At 39.3% G+C, this 19,882-nt stretch overlaps 1 protein-coding gene across 3 annotated transcripts in view; it reads left to right on the top strand.

The window, feature by feature from the left end:
- Positions 1–19,882, top strand: part of PJA2 (praja ring finger ubiquitin ligase 2) — a 63,059-nt gene that overhangs the window by 30,622 nt on the left and 12,555 nt on the right. The window contains exons 7-11 of one of the 3 annotated variants that reach the window (XM_021524780.3): positions 760–862; positions 1,178–1,293; positions 2,527–2,686; positions 5,974–6,202; positions 15,082–15,149. The exons of 1 other annotated variant lie outside the window; for it this stretch is intronic. In XM_021524780.3, the coding sequence (XP_021380455.2) occupies positions 760–862; positions 1,178–1,293; positions 2,527–2,607 (300 nt within the window). In that variant the 3' untranslated portion in view covers positions 2,608–2,686; positions 5,974–6,202; positions 15,082–15,149. Of the gene's footprint in view, positions 1–759; positions 863–1,177; positions 1,294–2,526; positions 2,692–5,973; positions 6,203–15,081; positions 15,150–19,882 lie in introns of those variants that run through there. One more of the 3 variants, XM_021524779.3, reaches the window with a different exon arrangement.

Raw genomic sequence — 19,882 nt, 5'->3', positions numbered from 1 at the left:
AAGTAGTTGTACTTAAAGGATGTGACTAATTCGTTCAGGGTGTGAACCCAGTGTTTCTGTGTTCTTGGTTCTTCAGTTTCAATTTGTGTGCTGTTCAAACAGGTAGTACATTTCTGCTGGATATCCTCTCAGTGTCTTACACAGTTGAATGTATGATGTACACAGCAAATGCACACAGCAAATATCATGTAGACTTGTAATCTTAAAGATTCTGTATGGTAAAAAAATTGAGTTTAAAAAAAGTTACTTCAGAGCATTCTATGTGTCTTAAGATTAGAAATATCTACATGGATCTTGGGGTCTTTATTTCTTGAAGTTTACACTCTTAGTATAGCTAAGGTATTTAATATCTTTTGTGTGTGCCGGAATAATTTAATAATTGAAGCAAGGAAACACATTAATGAGGCATTTATTTTCAGAAGCACACTGAAAGCACAGTTTTAGATTGGCAAGCTTTATTACACTTTCAACTTGCTGCTTTTTCTGTAATTTTATAAAATAAACAAATGTTCATTGTAGATTAAGTTGTGACTGTCCTCATATCTAAGAATGCTTTAAAAGCAAGACATTGCTGTTTTGACCTTCAGTTTCATCTCATTCATTACAAAAATAAAAATTAAATGGATAGTTTGACAGGCATATCTTCCATTTTAAGAAGTAATTCTGCTAGAACTGCATTCCTTTTTTTGTTTGTTTGTTTTGTATGAAAAATGTTACATTTGTGAATAATAGAACTTGATTTCTGCTTACCCCTTTCAGTCTGCTCTGGCACAGTTGGCGTCTCTTACTTTTGATGTTGAACAGACTCATCCACCAGCTACAAAAGAAACCATAGATAGTCTGCCACAGATTTTTGTCACAGGTGACTACAATGGTGTAAAAAATAATGTCAAAGTAATTTCTATAAAGTTTGTAAGAATGAGTTCAAGTTTCTCTAATACCATAGATGCAATATTTAAGTATTGCATCATTATGCATTACTGCATAATGCTGTTTTAAGCTTTTTGAATCTGAGTATAATTTTGATCCATTTGGAAAAGTAATCTTTAATGGAGTTACTGTGACTGTACTTTGTAACCATTAGTGATACTGTTGATAATATATCATGTATTTTAATTTGAGCTTATCTTAGATGTAAAACAAGGTATTAATGCTTTTTTCTTCATCATGGGTTTAGGTCAAGAGCAGTGTTGTACTATCTGTTACAGTGAATATGTGGAAGGTGAAATAATAACAGAGCTACCCTGTCATCATTTGTTTCACAGATCTTGTATAACTCTTTGGTTACAGAGAGTAAGTACTACAGGACTGGTGGAGGGTTTAGGGGCAGGGGAGGTTGTGTATATTTTGTATTCTTCTGGGAAGAACAACTTTTAACTCTTTGAAAATGTGGGATGAGATACCAAAAATTTATGAAATATTATTTTAATTTATGCATTATGGAACCAAATTCTTATGCAAGTGAGGGAAAAAATTATATTTGTGCTCACCTAAAGGGCAGTTTCTTTAATAGAGGGAATATTTCTGTAAGGGAAAACATATTTTCCTTCACTAAGAATGAAGGACATGGCTGGGTTATAACTTATTTTGGTACAAGAAAAGCTTTCTTTACTATATTCCTATCTTGTAGTAAAGACAATGGAATCATTTTCTCTGAGAAGAGCAAAGGATATTCTCTATCTTATCACAATGTCAGACCCATTTATTGTGACAGCTAAGGCTGGCAGATGAAATACTGAAATGATTTTTTTTTTAAATTACCTTTAGTAATTCTATATGATATTAGACTTAATTTTCATGATCTATAATCAGTTTGCTTCCAAATGTCTTAAAAAGGTTTGCATCATGTTGAAGCTAGACTAAAACAACCATAATTAATAAACTGGTATGTTCTTTTTAGTTGCACTTCCACTCTTCTTTATGTGCAGTGCAAACCTGGACTTGGTAGTTCTCAGTGAGCTTACAGTGTAACACAATTTCCTCAAGAGTATAAGAGAAAGATGAATTATTTTACCATGGGGGTTATATCAGAAAACCTATAGCATGGAGGGCTGATGGATTTAGTTGATGGGCTTATAAATTTTTTTTTACCTTGATAATGTTGATTATCATATTCATTTTTTCTTGTTATACATGTCCTGCCTTTTTTTTTTTTTTTTCCTGTTGTCATAGGAAACTACTATCACTGAGAATTAGGACAAAATACTTCATCTTAGATTTGGGCTGTAACTAACTTATTTTTAATCCTTGCATCAAAAAAAACCTAAAAAAGTAAAATCAATGCTGTGAAAAAGAACTTGGAAAGAACCTGATGCATTTGCTATGTAGCTGGTGTAAAAACAAAACAAGTCTTTCTTCTGAGTTTGTCACCTCTAAGTAGCTGTCAGCTCTAGGTAGCTATGCAGTCAAATTTGAGTTTGAGATGGTGCTGTTGTGGAGACCCCAAATACTTTATAAATAATAGCATTTAGCTTTTCAGTAGAATTGAATGCAAACAACCTGGTCTTTTTTTCTCTCTTTTTGTAGTCGGGAACATGCCCTGTTTGTCGTCATGTGCTTGCACCTCTACGTCCTGAAGCAGCTGATGACTCTGGTTTTTTTGTTTGATGTTTCAGTATTTTCCATTAACATTGCTACAGGACCCTCAGACTACGGTCAGAAATAAAGTCTGCACCAAAATAAAAATGTAAATTTTGCCTGTTTTTTAACTATAATGTGAAAACAGTTCAGTATAAAATATTGATATATAGTCATGGATTAGGTTGGGTTGGAAGGGTTTCTAAAGATGATCTGGCTCCCTCCTCACTGTGGGCAGGGACACCTTCCTCTAGGCCAGATTGCTCCAAGTTCCATCCAGCCTGGCCTTGAACACTTCCAGAACTGGGGCATCCACAGCTTTTCTGGGCAACCTGTGCCAGAGCCTCACCACCCTCACAGTAAAGAACTACTTCCTAATATGTAATCCAAACATATTTTCTTTTCATTTGAAAGCATTTCCCCTTGTCCTGTCATAAGCCACTGTGAATAGTCCCTATCCATCCTTCTTGTGGATTCCCTTCAGGGACTGGAAAGGACCTCAAAGGTTTCTCTTCTCCAGGTGGAAAATCTCCATTCTGTCAGCCTTTCCTCACAGCAGAGGTGCTCCATCCCTCTGCTCACCTTGGTGTCTCCTCTGGACTCTCTCAGCAGCTCCATGTCCTTGCTGTGCTGGGACCCCAGAGCTGGAGGCAGCTCTGCAGGTGGGGTCTCACCAGAGCAGGGCAGAGGGGCAGAATCCCCTCCCTGCCCTGTGCCCACGGGGCTCTGGGTGCAGCCCAGGACACACTTGGCTCTCTGGGCCAGGAGTGCCCATGGCTGGCTCCTGCCCAGCTCTCACCCACAGCACCCCCAAGTCCTTCAGGGCAGGGCTGCTCTCGGTCTGCTCATCCCCAGCCTGGGCTGGCACCAGGGATTGCCCTGACCCGGGTGCAGCACCAGCACTTGGCCTTGTTAAACCTCATGGGATTCCCAAGGGCCACTGCTCGAGCTTGTCCAGATCCCTCTGGATGGCATCCTGTGCCTCAGGAGTGTCAGCTGCACCACTCAGCTCGGTGCTAGCTGCAGATTTGTAAAGGGAGCACTTGATCCCTTTGTCTGTGTCATTAATAAAGACGTTAAACAGTCCTCAAGGGCCACCAATCAGGACTCTGAGCGATTGACTACCACCCTCTGGACATGGCTGTCCAACCACTTTAGTCAACTCATCAAATCCATTTTCAATTTAGAGAGAAGGATGTTGTGGAGGATGCTGTCAAAGGCTTTGCTGAAGTCTGGATAAATGACACCTGTAGCACTTTATCCATGGCTGTAGTCACTCCATCATAGAAGGCCACCAGATGGGAAAGACAGAAAGCAATTAGGAAAAGGAAAAAAATAACCTTGTTTCTGTTCAAGTTTCATGTTAACTGTACTTGCACTAGTACATTGGAAGCATTCAGATTCTGGCAGGTGTTAATTTGTTTTGACCATTAGACAAAGAACAATCTTTTCCTAACTAGCCATAGTAGCAGTAACTAACATAGTGTGAAAATCATTTCCCTCAAGGCAAAGGGACAGTTCTAAGGGTTTTGGATAAGGTTGCATGGTGAGCTGCCTCATAAGCTGAAACTCTGTAGATGCCTTCCATGTCATGTAAGGCAGAAAGCTCCTGTTTCCCCTTGCCTTATTCTGTGCTTGATTGAAAACCTGAGAAAAACAAACTCTTCTTTTATAAAGTAAAGCTACAAAATGCAACTGCTCTTGTCTCTAAAAAACAACTCTGTATGAACCACATCAGCTGCCTATATGAACTGTAAAAGTGTTTGGATCAGAGTGTCTGAGTTGAAAGGGCCCGTACACATCACCTGGTTCTAATGCCCCTGCTGTGGAAGAGTTTGTTCGAAAACTCACACAGCCTGTTCCAGTGCCCTACCACCCTCACAATAAACAATTTCTTTCTAATATCTAATCTAAACCTCCTCTCAGTTTAAAACCCTTACCCCTCCTCTTATCACTGTTATTACCCTGGTTTAAAGTTCCTCTTCAACTATTCTGTAGCCCCCCTGGAAGGCTGCTCTAAGGTCCCCCTGGAGCATTCTCATATCTGGGCTGAACAAGCCTAGGTCTCTCAGCCTGTCCTCACAGGGCAGGTGCTCCAGCTCCCTGGATGTTTCTTCAGCTCTCCTCGGGTCTGCTTGAGTATGCCTATGTCCTTCTTAAGCTGAAGGCTCCAGAGCTGGACACAGCACTCCAGATAGGGGGAGAATTCTCCATGGGAGTGAAGCAGAGAGACAAAATCATCTCCCTTGACCTGCTGCCCACAACGTTTTAACGCAGCCCAGGACATGTTTGGCCTTCAGAGCTGCCAGTGCATGTTGCTGGGTCATGTCAAGCTTTTCATCATCCAGCATTCCAAGTACTTCTAGGTACTTTTCTCAGTCCGTTCTCTCCCCAGCCTGTGTTTTATGTTGTACTTGGAATTGCCCTGGTCCAGGTGCAGGACCTTGCATTTGGCTCTGTGGAGCTTCATGAGATCCACCCAGGCCCCTCTCAGGCCTGCCAAGGTCCCTGTGGGTGACATCCCCTCCCTGCGGTGTGTCAATCACACCACACAGCTTGGTGTTGTCAGCAAATGTGCTGAGGGTGCTCTGATCCCACTGTCTGTCTCACTGACAAAGGTGTTCAGCAGGGCCAGTCCAACAATAATGCTGGAGGAGTCCGCTTGTCTCTGGTTTCCACCTGGGACCGTGAAGCCATTGACCACAACCCTTTGAATGTGACTGTCCTGTCTGTCCCATCTGTGTCTCTCCAGTTTCTAGAAAAGGCTGTTGTGTGGCAGAGGAGTGAAGGACTCCTCTCAGGGCAGTGGGTCCTGGATCCCAAATTGTGGTTCTGTTCCCACTGTCAGCACGTCTCTCTGTTTGAGTGCACCGTCCAAGCAGGTGGAAGTCTTGTGGCCTGTCTTTCCTTTCCATTTAATTCCCTTTTGTCATCTTGTAACTCCTCTGTAATCTTACCTGCAGACCTCTGTAACTGATCTCACTCCTTGGACTAAGAATAGAAACAGATCCCCTTAAAGAAAGTCCTCAGGCAAAAAATCCAGTTCAAAGCCACCCTTTTTTTTTTTTTTTTTTTTTTTTTTAAATCTGTACAGTTTTCTGCAGTTTACCTCTTCTGGGATACAGCCCTAAATTGTTTATGCACTGTCACTTCCTACTTTCTTTTTGAACCTGCTTCCATCCTTCCTTTGCAGACTGTCCAAGCCATTTCTTCCTGGTGTTTCCTGCCATCTGTATCTTGCTAACTTCCCCTCTTCTTTCAAACTGTATTGTATGCCATATTTGGTTTATGGTGCTCATTCTACTTATCTGTGCCATTCAACACTGGAACTTCCTCCAAGGCCTGATTGCTGCAGCCAAGGCCTTTTGATGTCTCTCCTAAATTCCTTCATATTAGTGAGAAACAAGTCAAGAGATTCTTCTCCTCTGGTCTGTCTTCATCATCTGGACTAGAAACCTGCTGTTGATGCTCTCCTGTATTTACCTGGACTGCTTGCAGTTGGCTGTGCATTTTCCCCTGCAAACATCCGTGTGGCTGAAGCCTTCTATTGGGATTGTGGCCTGCAAATGTGATTCTTCCTGCAGCTGAAGAAAGGGCTCTTCATCAACCTACTCTCCTTGTTCAGGTAAGGCGTAGTAGACACCAACCACAAGGTTTCTGTTGTTAGCTTAGTCTCTAATTTTGCTGTTCTTCAAGAACAGCTTTGTGCAGTCAATCTCATTTTTGGCATAGAGGAAACTCCCCCCAATTCTCTTTTTTGCTTGTCTTTTTTGAATAGTTGGTAGTCATCACTCACAGCGCTCCAGTTGTACGATTCATCCCAGCAAGTTTCTGTAGTAGCAATCAGGTCATAATTATGACTCATCTTTTGTGAAGAGGTTGGTACCAGCTGGACTTTTAATCTCTTGCATGAATTCAATGCAAGGTCACAAATATGTGAGCCTTTGGAGGGTCTTACACCAACAACATTCAACTAATAGCACCTTTGTGTTTGCTTTAGCAGTTTTTCCATTTCTCTGTTGGTTTTGTCAAGCCTGTGGGATCTGAAGTAGCTTGATTACTCATTTTATTTCTTTATTTATTTTAATTCCTCACAATTATCTCCTCATTATATTTCTTTGGGTTTTTTTCTGCTTTATCAGTTGTCTGTGGTCTTGCTTTGGAGTGAAAGTGTTCAGCTGAAGCTCTCGCTGTGGGCAGTTTTTCATCTGCCTGAGCTCACTAGCTGTGGCTGGTTCAGAATTGTGTACCACTGTTCCTGCTTAAGCTTGGCTCTTAGTGCACTGTTACCTCTGGGGCTTATCTGACAGCCTTGGAGCCCCAGGATGTGGAGCTACTTTTGGCCCTAGCACTTTCCTTGAATTTTCATACTCTACATTGAAAATAATCTGCCACTGTATTTCTGCATGGTGTCATTTCCGCACAGAAAATATTTTTGGTGCATTAGTGTTTTGGCTCAAATTCCAGGCTTTAATTTCCTAATAATCAGATTAATCTCCTTTTTGCATTGTGGGAAACTGTGTGCTCAGTATCTGATACCAATATCATATGCAGAAAAAAAAAAAAAAAAAAAAGAGAAAAAGAAAGGAGAAGACAAAAAACCTCACATCCCCCAAAACAGCTTTTCAATCTAGTAAATGCAGTGTGCAGAAAGCTAACAATCTTGAACAAGCAGTCTGCTTAGAACACACTGAAAGTATTTTCTTTTTGTTGCTTTTAACATCTTCTCTTGAACTTAATTGAAAGGTAGGTGATCAAACTTTTAGGAACAGCATTTAGGATCAGTTGTTAAATGTTCAGCCATTTCTAAGATGCTACCTTCTTCTTGTATTTTTAAAGATATAAAAAGTCCTGTGTTCTTCAGTTTGTTTAAAGAGTTGCAAGGTTGAGTTGTACAAAAACTAAGTGTTGCAATAACGTAATTCTTCTGAGCATGAAGGAGAATATAGTTTTTGAGGGCTTTTTACTCCGGAGATAGTTTATAGTTTACCCATTTTAAATTAAAATAACGATAATTAAATACATCTCATAGGAGAGGGGAACTTGTTGACATAAGGCTATGATTTGATATTTGTGCCCTATTTTGCAAAGTACAGAATTTTCCTAACTTTGGAGGATTTGGTTTTTTGGTGGCACTAGCAAGGCCTACTGCGTGATCCTTTGAACTCTTCTTTTTTACTGTTTTTTTTTTTTTGTTTGTTTTGGTTTGGTTTGGTTTGGTTTGGTTTTTTGTTTGGAGGTATTGTTGTTTATAGAAATCTCTCCTGTTTGGGAATTACTGCTTTACAATTTGAATCCTAAAAGCTGTATTAATATTGCAGTGATGCTGCTTGGCATGCTGCATAAATACTTAGGTACATTCTCACAAAATTCCAGTTTTTCCTACTTGAAAAGAATAAAAGTGTGGCTTTCTGAGGCTTTTGGACAGAATTTGTCCAATACAGTCTTCCTTGAGTAGATTTGAAGTTGTTAAAGGTCAAGAAAATTTATTTATATTGTAGCATTCCTGTAGCATACCGCTATTTCCACTGAACAAAATATACTGCTATAGTTGGTAGGCTTGTTCTTTCTCAGAAAGCCAAGTAAAGACTGAAACAAACAAAATTCAGCCCACTGCTCTACATTGAAAATCCATTCTTTTCTTTCCAGTTGCTTTTTGTTGAAACAGATGTAATGAGGTTTTGTTGGACAACGGGTATACAAAGAGAGCCTTCTTTACACCGAGGCTTGATTCTTTATGGAGTAGGGCTCAATTACTGAACTGTAGAACAACTGGCAAGGACTAGTAGATAAGGCTCCTTGTCTTGTGTTACAAGGAGACAAGTGGGCTGACAGTCATCTCTGCATAGCCCTTGGATGTACAGACCTGGTAACAAAGGCTTAAACCTTTGTTTAAACCTTTTAAAGGTGTTCAGGAGCCTTGAAGTGTCCCTGATTTTTGCTATTGTGTCATTGAAATCCAGTAGAAACTAACCCAAACAAAGCAAGGGTTCATCATAAGCTCATGCCACATTCCTTAAATGCAGTGTAAAACATAATTGAAAATAAAAGTTCTCTTCCCTAAGTTTGAAGCAAAGTTTTTCAGATTACTTTGGATAGAGAGAGGGGAGCTTATTTTGCTGAGAATATTATGTATTTGGCATGGATATAATTAATTCCAAAAGCATATTTCCAGGTACATTATCTTTCTCTTTGAACTTACAGTAGAATCGTTCCTGAAAAGGCCTGTTGTGGTTTAGTGAATTTAAGACTATTGCCATAAGGGACACATTTTAAAGCAGCAGCATCAGAGTGGTTTATTTCATAAAATGAGTATGTGCAGCTGTAATAATCCTACTTGACGTTTTCCTTTTAATAGGACAATCTCTCTGTGGTGATGCACTTATGTGAGCACATCTGAATTGATACTATGAATGCAGTCGGTATCCTGTTCTGAAAAATGCCAAAGATGGAAAAAGAAAAACAACCCTGGCTCAGTAATTTCAGTTTTATTTTATCTGCGCATTTTTACAATCCATGCTCTTTACCCTGTATTTTTCCTTTTCTTTTTTTTTTTTTTTTTTTTTTTGGTGTTGGTGAGTGCTTTAGGATATACATAATAGAAAACAGGAAAATATATTAGTTATCTGCAGTTATTTGCTCAAAGTGGTACACACAGAAAGCTAAGTTGCATACTTATTTAGACAAGAGAAGAAATATCACTATGTGGAGAATAAGTCCTTTTATAGGCTAGTAAGCAAAATATGTATTAATAATTGTATTAATATTAATAATAATAATTAATAATTAATAATCATAATTGTAATTTTTCTCCAGTCTTAAGTCTCTGTGTAGATAGAAAATTACTGTGCTCTGAGCCATGTATCATAAATAATTGCACACAAAACAACTAATGATAGTAATTAATGAGTAAGTATGAGGATTTAATGATGTATTGAGGCCAAAATGTAAAGGGCGTGTGTGAGAATACCACGCTCCTGCACGGTGTGGATGAATGGAGGCAGAGATCTCTGAAGGTTGCTCTTGGGGAAAGAGGTTTATTGGGGGTGCAGAAGTTCCTGCCTCGTGCTCCCAGGTGTAGCACATGGCCAGCATGAGAGGGTGAGGGAGGGGAGAGACAAAAGGAGGGTTTAGGAGAGAGGAAGCCCCAGGAGGGGATGAAGTTCTAAGAGGGGGGAAGGGGTTCCAAGAGGGCGCGTGGCCCCTCGGAGCCCCCTTATCAGGGGCTCCTAGGGGGGTTGGGATGAGGATTTCCAATGGGGTTACAGACACTAATGTTTTAGGGGAGGGTACAGAGGTGTAGGATGAGCCATACATCTTTTGGGGGGTGGGATGGAACAGCCCATTTCACCCCAGGACTCATCCAAGGGCAGGGGTGTCATCCGGCTAGCTGGGAGAGCTGTTCTCATCCTAGCTGTATTATTTATGAACAATCATATTTATCTATCATCTGCAACAGGCGTGATTTTGATTCATCCTAGAGTTTCTTTGGCCTCCTGAGGCAAAAGAAAAGGCTCTCAAGAAGACGTAGAAGACAATTAGGTAAGAAATAGGAAGGAAGATTAGTCTAGGTGGTTTCTTCACCTACATTTAAATCACAGTAAAAACAAGTCCTTTTTTTCAATTGGGAAGCAGAATTGTCTTTAGCTTACCAGAAAGGAACCTTTGAAAATAGTCAAGAGTGTCCATGAAATTTAATGTGATGGTGAGAATTCTAAGGCAGGTTAGGTATTTTATGTCACATTTTCTAATTTACAAGAACCAAGAGCTAATTTTAGTATCGTAAGTTCTACTGATTAGTGATAGGAATTGGCTGATCTTTCATGCCTTTGTGTTAAGAAAACCTAAAGAGGAAATAAATTTCTTAATAGGATATAAAAATAATTGATATTGTATATCAAGGTATTTCTTTGATTGTATATTGAGTGATATGCTAATATGTATGACGTGCTAATTTGGAGGATTGTCTCTGTCAATGGGTAGAAGAGTTTCCCTGTGGATGAGTGGAATTCCCTCCTCTTACTAAAAGCAGAAACATAAAATATGCTTTTCTAACACTGCTTTAATACTGCAGTAGGAGGATGTCAGCTGCAGAAGCACTGACACTGATTTGAAAATGCTTTTTGCATATTCCAGACATCCTTTTATAAGTTGTTAACTTGCTTTGCTAGTCAAGGAAGATATTCTGGTCAGCAATACTGTAAATAGGTTCCTCTTAAGCTATTTTAGTGAAATGAATTGGAGCCTACATCCTGTACCTGCTTTTGTCTTCTTCATTGTTTTAACTCCCCAAATCACAAGTCATGTAAGCAAGAAAGTAGTTTTGCTATAGAGATTAAAAATAGGATTTAGTCCTCTTATTTACATTAAAGCTTCATGAGACTGTGAGCCTTTTCTTCTGATGATAGGAAAAATAACTGAATGGACCAACACAAAGCAAATCACACACAAATAAAAAAAATAGCCTGACTAAAAAGTTTGCTCCTGAATGGTGAGCTTCTGGGACATGAGTGAATAGCACCATTTAAACAGAAGTGATGCAAGAAAACGGGATCCTCAGCAGTGTTTATCACTTACAGATAGCGACAGTCCTCTTTCTCCCTGTGGCACAGCAAGGATCTTCTTGGAGCTTTTGAAACAAATTCCTAGTTCACCAGGACTTTTGGTGAAGAGATGCCCTTCAGGTCCATTCACTTCATGCAGTTTTCTTCTGAAAATGGCTAGCAGGAAGGGAAGAAATGGGAGCAGAAAAAGTGTGGTCTTTCAAGTGAATCTAGGCAATCTACAGTATCAACCAAGACAAAATTCAGTTGTGAGTAGAGGGAAGCAAGCCAAAAAAAGGAATGTGCGGCACAAAACTACTTTTGACAGCTCTGTCCCACAGCAGGAAGCATGGAAGTTCCTGAGGCGCTGCTGTCTGACCCACTGCACTCTCCTAGCTCTTCAGGAAATGTAGAGCCTGATCACTAAAAGATTCAAAATCTCTTGGTCTAAATCTTACACAACCTATGAGACAGTTTCTTTCTGACTGAAATAACTTGCATTTATTGGTGTCAGGGACACAGAAAGGGTGCCAGTGTGCCCTGCCAGTTAAGGATGGGTTCATGAGAAACCCGTGACCTACAGAAGGGTCTTTATTATCACTATTGAGTGTGTCACTGTACACTCTCCTGCTCTGAATCATTTATCAGATCTAACTGAAAAAAGAAGCATCAGTTAACTTGTTGATAAAAATTAATTTCTGTTCTGTTAGTGAAAATGGTTTGATGAATGACAGTAATCAGAGGCATATTATTGCTGCTACAATCAGTGTGTGTTAGTTGGGGAAGTATCTGAAGGTAGTATTTTCTCCTTCCATACACCTTCCAGAGGGAAGGTGTCTCTTTGTGGGCATAATTCAAGCACAAGGCAGAAGAGCATGCTCTGGATGTTTCATTTTCAGAGTAAGTACATACTCAAATTGTAAGTTATATTCTAAACAATTTTAGATAATTTTTATGTTTTGTACCTGGGATACTAGTACTTCCAGCAACTGTTCCTCTTCTATCCTATGTTACACATGACATCATGCATCTGAGGGAGACAACTGAATTTTGCCCCACCTACCTGCTGCATTTTGAAGTTATCAGCAAGGCAGTATAATCAGTTAATTTGCATTAACATTCATGTTGCCTTGTTATGCTGCGAATTGGAGCACAATGGAGAGTGTGAGGTAGCCTCAACTCCTCTACAGTACCAGAAGAATAGATGCATTCAGGGAATGTACTGCAATGCAGGGTAGCAGCTTGTCAGAGACTTTAGACAATATTGCCTTTAAAAAAAAAAAAAGGTGGGGGAGCGTGTCAGGGCTGATCCAGTTTTTCATAGATTTTTTTTTGCATAGTTTCAATGTTCACTGGATAATCATCTCAATACTAAGAGTTGATACCACAGGGTGCTGTACTGAAGTACAGTATCTGAATAAACTGTTTGGGTTGTTTTTTTTTTATATAATTACCTGCCTTCAAAACTGAGATCACAGTACAACATCTGGTGAAATTTCTAGTTCACTTTAAAGCTCCAGAGATCAGTTAGAAATCCTTTCAGGCTTTTCATTATCCAAGTACAAAATATATCAAATATTGATGAACTTCTTGAAGCATTGTGATCTGTCATTACATCATTTTAATTAAAAAACCCTAAAAAATAAATGTATATATTTATAGTGGCTACAGTTAAAACTGTTCTTGTGCAGCTTTTTGCAATCATTCTTACAAATGTTATTTATGTTTTCCTGTATCACATAAATTAAGCTTTGATGAAGGTCTAATTCTTCAAAATTCTTGCTGCTTTCTTAATGCATAAAATTCAAATATATTTGCAGTTCCCAAGTGCAAAACTCTGTTGCTGTTATATGACACACATTCTCATTCAGACACAAATTAGTTTTTTTCTTTCCTGAGGTAAAAAAGGAGTGAGAGAGCAAAAAAATAGCTGAGCCTTGTCTGTTTCCTTAAGTAAGTGAATCTCTTGTCCTCTGTATGTGTGACAATCTGACATATGAGGTGATGATTAATTTTGGAGAATTTCAAAAGAGTAACTTAGAATGGCAGAACTGCTTGAAAGATGTTGTGAAAGTTCAGTTTGAAATTCTAAAATACATATTCATTGCAAAGATGCTTACATGCCTGCAAGCATTTGCATTCCTTTCTATGCTACTTAAAAAGCTAATGGAGGATAGATAGTACTAGATGCTCAAGTGTTAACCTTTCAGCCTTTAAATGTCTTTGTTACGAGCTGTATTATATTTTTTTAACCATGACCCCTATTCTTTTTTCTCCTGAGCATCTGTGTAATACAACTGGAAGTGATTTATAGTTCAAAGTAGGGAAGCAGAATATTGAAGGCTGTCCCTCAGTAGCTACATACAGACTGCAGTGTGCAAGGGAAAATGAAAAGCCTGGTTATTTTCCAGATATCTTAGTAGTGACATCCTTTTCAGGCAATATTCCCACTGAAACTAATGTACTAAATTAATATTAAATAGATTTAAGTTTTTCTTCACAACTGATTATTCAATGCAGAAGCATCTGAGTTCTTTCTTCTAAGAGCTTTTATTTGCTACTACTTCAAGGCATATGCCATTTGTTTTCTTTAGCTATTCATAAAACTTTAATTTGTGGCTTTTCTAATTTTGACACAGTAAATTCTAGAGCACTTGATAAATAAAGCATTAGGGATCATTGTAAGCAATGAAAAAAAAAAAGAAAGAAAAGAAAAACATTACATTTCCTAAATGCTTGTATAAAATAGTGTGGGATTACGCAAAGCACTAGTAAGAACTGTGCAGCAGGAGTGTATGGTCTATTGGAGCCTGAAATGTTGGCAAAATAAATGTATTTTAGATACAAATGGGCAGTCTTTCCTTGTCAGCTGTCTCAGCATGATCAGATTACAAAGTGGTTGAATGATCTCTGCAGAGCTTTCATGAGGGTTGTGAAGGAGGACAAGGCAGAGTCTTTATGGAATTTGGCAGGTAGCTTTGCAGTGACACTTTTCTTCAAGAAGTCATCTTGGTGCTGGGAACAGGAGGCTCTCTGGCACTTCACACTGTTGTAGTGTACATGTATTTGCTGCACTATGTCTGGCCAAATACTGAATTTCAGAAGCCATACTGTAGCCATAACTGTGTTGTTTGTTAAGTGTGCTAAATCCTGCAGAGAGACTTAGACAATAAGCAATCACCAGCCATACGGAGCTCAGTGAGGGAAAGTGCTAGATGCTGCACCTGGGACAACCCTGGGTGTAGGGACAGACTGAGGAATGAGAGACTGGAGAGCAGCACTGTGGAAAAGGACCTGGGTGTCCTGGTCAGTGGTAGGTTGGATGTGAGTCAGCAGTGCCCTGGCAGCCAGGAAGGCCAACCCTGTCCTGGGGGTATCAGGCTCAGCATCGCCAGCTGGGAAAAGGAGAGCATTGTCCCACTCTGCTCATTCACCAGGGCCTTTGTAGCCCTTCTATCTGTGCTGTTCTGCCAAGTGCTGCCTGTGCTACAGTGCTTTCCAGCTTCAGTTGGAGGTGGCTCACATGGAGAAACAGGGCTTTGCATTATTCCCAAATGTACAGAAGGAAGGAGGAAACTTTGCTCCCTGATGTTCAAAAAGGAATTTGGGCTGAGACACAGTTGTGGAAACTCCAGTCAAGAAAACTTTTGCCCTTCCAAGCGTCTTAAAAGTCAGAAAATTTTTTTTTTCATCTCAATACTATCTTGTAATAGCTGGAAGGATGCAAAACCCATATTGCTTAAGAAGTCATTAAACAGGTGAGTTAGTGTTTATCATGTATTTAAAAATTAGTCCAGTTCTGTAATTTCCGCAATGTGATTTTTAGAGTAACTAAATGCAATCCGGTACATTTTTACATCTCTTTATGTATGTACACAGGAGAGAGCAGTAAAAGTATTGACATTAAGATGAGAGGGTGGAAGCTGATGATTCATTCACTTAAATATACAAATTTTTGCAGATAGGGTTCTGTCCTCCAGTTGTGCATCTCTCAGGTCTTCCAGGAATGGGTACCACTTGGGTGGTCTCTACTTTGTTTTTGTGAAAGGATTTTGTTATGTACTATTGCTGCTTCCTGTTGGTATCATATATGAAGATAATGTAGCATCACAACAAAACCTGGAAGCTGAAAAATCTGTTTCTGTCAGTTGTGCACTTAAAATATCTTTGAAACCAAAATATTTTTCTGTTTGGGCCTTCTTTGGCTGTAAGTCCATTTTCACACATTTTTTTCTGAGAATAGGAAATTTGAGATTAAAAGTTGTGATGCAGTTTTGACCAGAGCAGATGTCTTTTTTTTTTTTTTTTTTTTTTTTTTTTTTTTTTTTTCAGTGCCAAAATTCAACAGTTCATTTAAAAGTTGGTTGTCCTTTCTGCATCCCTGGATTTTTAGCTCCACCATTCACCTTCTCCTAACACCCCAGAGAAAGGTCAAAGGTTGTGACAGTGATTGCTAGGGAGAAATACCAAGATTAGGGGTAAAAGAAATCTAATAATAAACTGTATCATAGTTTCTGCTTGGCATAAGGCAATTTAGAAACAATTCATGGAATTGAAAAGCCTGATTGGATACAAATGTATCACATGCATTGGTATGTATTATATTTTGCATGTGACTATAATGTTCTGTTCATTACATCTCTGCCCATTTTTTATGCATATTTGGAAGTGCTTTCCCACACAAAGTGAAATAATTTGTTTCTAATACAGTGCAGATGAAAATACAAATTTTTTGTTGTTTGGTTACTGGAACTTTATTGTTGACATTGGTCTGGTTGGTTTTAAAAGAAGATTTTAGATAGACTGTTCTTATGTTTATAATGAAATTTTTTTAAAAATTGAACCAAACCCATGCATGTTTTAACTGAATTGATTTCAGTCTGTTTTTCCTAGTTTGCTTTGGCATATTAAGTCCAGGCAGTGCACTGTGTTTTTATACACTAGACTAATAGAACTCTGCAGGTGTAGGAGAGAAATCATACGGTCCTTATCAGAAACAGTCCTGTGGTGAGCATCATCAAGAAAAGGAAAAAGCTACTGTGCTAAAACCTGTAAAATGTTTTTGCTGCAAGCAATGAAAATGAAAGAGAGCGCATACCTATTACATCTCATGTAAAAGTGGCAGAAAGTTAAAAGCTTTTTAATAACCTTTTGATCATTATCATGATTCTGAGCACTCAGATGTGTTTGAGGTGAAAACCTTTCTTTTTTGAGAGCAGGAAAAATGAAACACACAAGACAGGAGGAACATCGGTATATTATTTGTCTTTCACTGTCCTCTAACCTTCCCATATTTCCACTATACTGTACAGACCATCAACTGTCAGTATTGGATTTCCTTAAAAGGTCAGTGAAAATGCATTCTGGATTTGAAAAGTAGGTTGTATTAGTTTTGGATGGATGTATTATATTATTTTCAGAAATGGTAAGGAAGAGAAAAGTATAATCTTCCTATTAATCCTCATGTGAAATATATTATCCTCAGTTGTGGATAAGTGGGCAGTCATCAGCCTAGTGCTGCCAAAAAGGCAGAGAGGAATGCATTGATTTAATCTGTTGGTTTGGAACTATTATTTCGGATTTTTCCATTTCTCTTACTCTTTATTATTTTGGATTTTTCTCCACTCAAGAACTGATTTCTTCCTCCATAATTCCTGTTTTGTGTTCAGTCATGAGATTTTTCAGAGGCCTTTTGTTTTCTCAACTTTTCCTCTATCCCCTCTTACACTGTATGTATTTCTTTCCCAGCCACAGCAACACATTTCTCCCCAAACAGCTCTCAGAAGAGCTGCCCCTTTAGCCTGTTCCTGGGGGAAGGAGGAGAGAAGGGGCTGGGTGCAGCAGCCCAGAGAGTGGTGCAGCATTTGTGCCTGTCTGTTCCCCTCTATCCTGCAGGCAATGCTGCCAGCACCAGCAGCAATTCTGGGGCCCAAAAGGAGACACCTGCAGACCTTGTTACATTTCTGGGAACAGGTTGCTTGGATAGGTGACTCTTTAATGTTTTCTTACTCTGAAAATTATGTTGTAACTGTGGTGTTTCAGTGAAGTGTTAAATCACTTTGCAGTAAGAGATTACTACATTTAAATGTCAAATCAAATGGCTCAATCCACTGATTGGCAGATGTATTTTAGTCAGCAGTGCTTTTATGAAAAAAAACACATTTAGGATTTCTCTTCCTGTCACAGCTCCCAGCCTGAATGTGGGTGAGGGAGACAGATCCCTTTGGCATAGAAAAGAGCTTCTGATGGGCTGCAGGAGCAAGGGTGGCCCAGGACAGGTGTGGGGATAGCCCCTCACTGCCTGCCCCAGTGCAAGAGCCAGTGAGCAGTGAGTGATACAACAAAAGCTCCCCTTCAGGATAAAGAAAGGATACAATTCCTTGGGCCATGACCAGCAGCTTAATCCTTGCCAGGGGACCTCCTGCATGAGCTGCAGCATGTGGCCCAGCTTTTGCCTGCCATTAATCAGCCTCTTGGTACTTCCTCACTTTGTGGGATGCTTTTCACACTTCTCTGGAATGCTGGGTTGCCCACTGGGGAGAGAGCAGCAGCTTCCAGAGAGCATCCAGCTGTCAGGCACTTATTTTGGCTCTGAAATGGAGGAAATCAAGGAGAGAACAGAAAAGGGAAAAAACCCAAAACAATAAAACAAAAATAATAATTATATATACATATATATACATACATATATAACCAATAATAAAACCAAACAGAAATTCTTTATGGGGAAAAATGCGGAGGGATATCTTAGGTAAAAATACAGACAGCTTTAATTATCACTGTGGCTATTTATTTATTTATTTATTTATTTATTTATTTATTTATTGTCTTGCTTTTTAGAGCACTGATCCATCACAACTCCCCTCTCAGCACCAGGCAATGGCAGGGGCTGTGGGAGGTGAACTGCTGGTTTGGGAGTGAGAGCTAGTCTGCACCAACCCTCCATGCCAAACCAGGGGAGGGGATCTGCTGAAGTGCCTCAGCACTTCTGTTTGGTAACACTCTTTGGGAATATACTCAAGGGGTTTATGTGATAAATGTTTTCAATATTGAGAAGTATAGCACAAGGCTTTTTTTTTAACTCTGGGGAAAAATAAGGATTTTTCTTTGATTTTCTATGCTTTTGTGCATATTTCCTAGTAGGTGCTCCTAGAGAAATAAACATGAATTATCTTGTAGTAAGACTGTAATTTGCATATTTGTAAGATGTATGTGAAATGTTGTCTGACAGTAAAGAATGCCTTTTAAGCAGTAGTATTTTGAAAGAGGAGGAGCAGTTGTAACCCATCTTTTCTTCCTGATGGAGGTGGTTATGACACCAGGGTTGGCCTTTCTGATGTTGGCAACGCCTCTGGGGTAGATGGACCATCATCCACATTATTAGCTGACAGACCTGCCGGATCCAGAGCCTCACACCTCTTGTGCAGAGGAACCTGAGGAAGTGAGGCAGATTCCTGGAGAGGGCTCGCCTGCCACCCTAAGCATCGATTTGCCTCTGTTCTCTCCTTTACTGTAAGTTAACTGCCTTCTCTGGTTGGGGGTGGGGCTGCAGGGGGTGGGATACTGGATCTTCAAGATTTTTTCTCACAGATGTTCCTATTTCTGTCTCAGGGAGGGAAGAGCATGGCTCCAGCAGCTTTTTATCAGACTCCCTGATGTTCCTTAACCAGTCCAGTTCCTTTCAAAGCTCTGCCATCATCTGGCACATCACCTCACACAGGTGTCCTCTCTCTGCCTTGCTCAGCTCCTGTGGACTAGAGGTGAATACATCAGCAACAACAAAACCAGCCATGCCTGAAAACAGTGACAAAGAACACTGCCCAGCATGGGACTTCTCACTGCAGAGGTCATCCCTGCTCTGAGCTCGGCACTCATTACTGTGTTTCACCAGCTTGTTAATAGAAAATTATTGGCAGAGGAGGTTTAATAAAGCATATTGCAACACAAACCACCATAATAAAGATCTTGAACAATATCAGTGGGCCACAAATAAAAACCCTGACATGGGTTCCTTCCCTAACACATGCACATACACACACACACTAAGCACATCTCAGTGTTAGTGGGTATTACAGTGAAATGAAAAAATGCTGTGTTATTTCTGCTTTAAGATTCAATACAGGTCAAGTTCAGGCAGTTTCAGGTTTCTACATAACTGTAAACCATTCTGCTTTTAAAAACAAAATTAATTTGGGAACCTTGAGGTGCTTTGCTTTTTTTTTGTAACTTCTTTTTTTTCATTACAGTTTCATAACAAGTAATTGAAAATAAGTACTTTTCCCCTTTCTATATTGAAGCTGCTGCTTAATGCTGATGTCTAACAATAATTTAACCTTAAAAACAATCAAAACTTTCTGCTGTAATTTCAGAGACTTCAACATGCTCATCTGATCTCCAAGGACAGAAAGAATTATTACATTCAAGGAAAAAAAGTCCACTCCTATTTTAATTAAAAAGATGCTGTGTTTGTGCTGGAAATTACTTCAAAGTTTGAATTAAAGATGAAATTATTTCCTTTAATCAAAGTTATAAAACATTTATGTTATTAGTGTGCATACCTAAAAGGGATGAAAATAATCTTTTTTGCTTGTTCCAAACCTTTGCTGAGGACTGGAATGTATCTTGTTTCCCTTATTACTTTTGGTTATTTACAGTATGTAACTCACAGGTCCTGTAATAAGAGTTCCACATTAAAAAGACCTCAATCTCATAGCACCACCATCTGTGAATTTCTACTTATTTTCTTTTTTTACCCTAATTTT

Source organism: Lonchura striata, chromosome Z (genome assembly GCF_046129695.1).
Source record: "Lonchura striata isolate bLonStr1 chromosome Z, bLonStr1.mat, whole genome shotgun sequence".
Lineage (NCBI taxonomy): Eukaryota > Metazoa > Chordata > Aves > Passeriformes > Estrildidae > Lonchura > Lonchura striata.
Note: the sequence above shows the minus strand (reverse complement) of the source record. Positions and strands in the feature narration are given on the sequence as shown.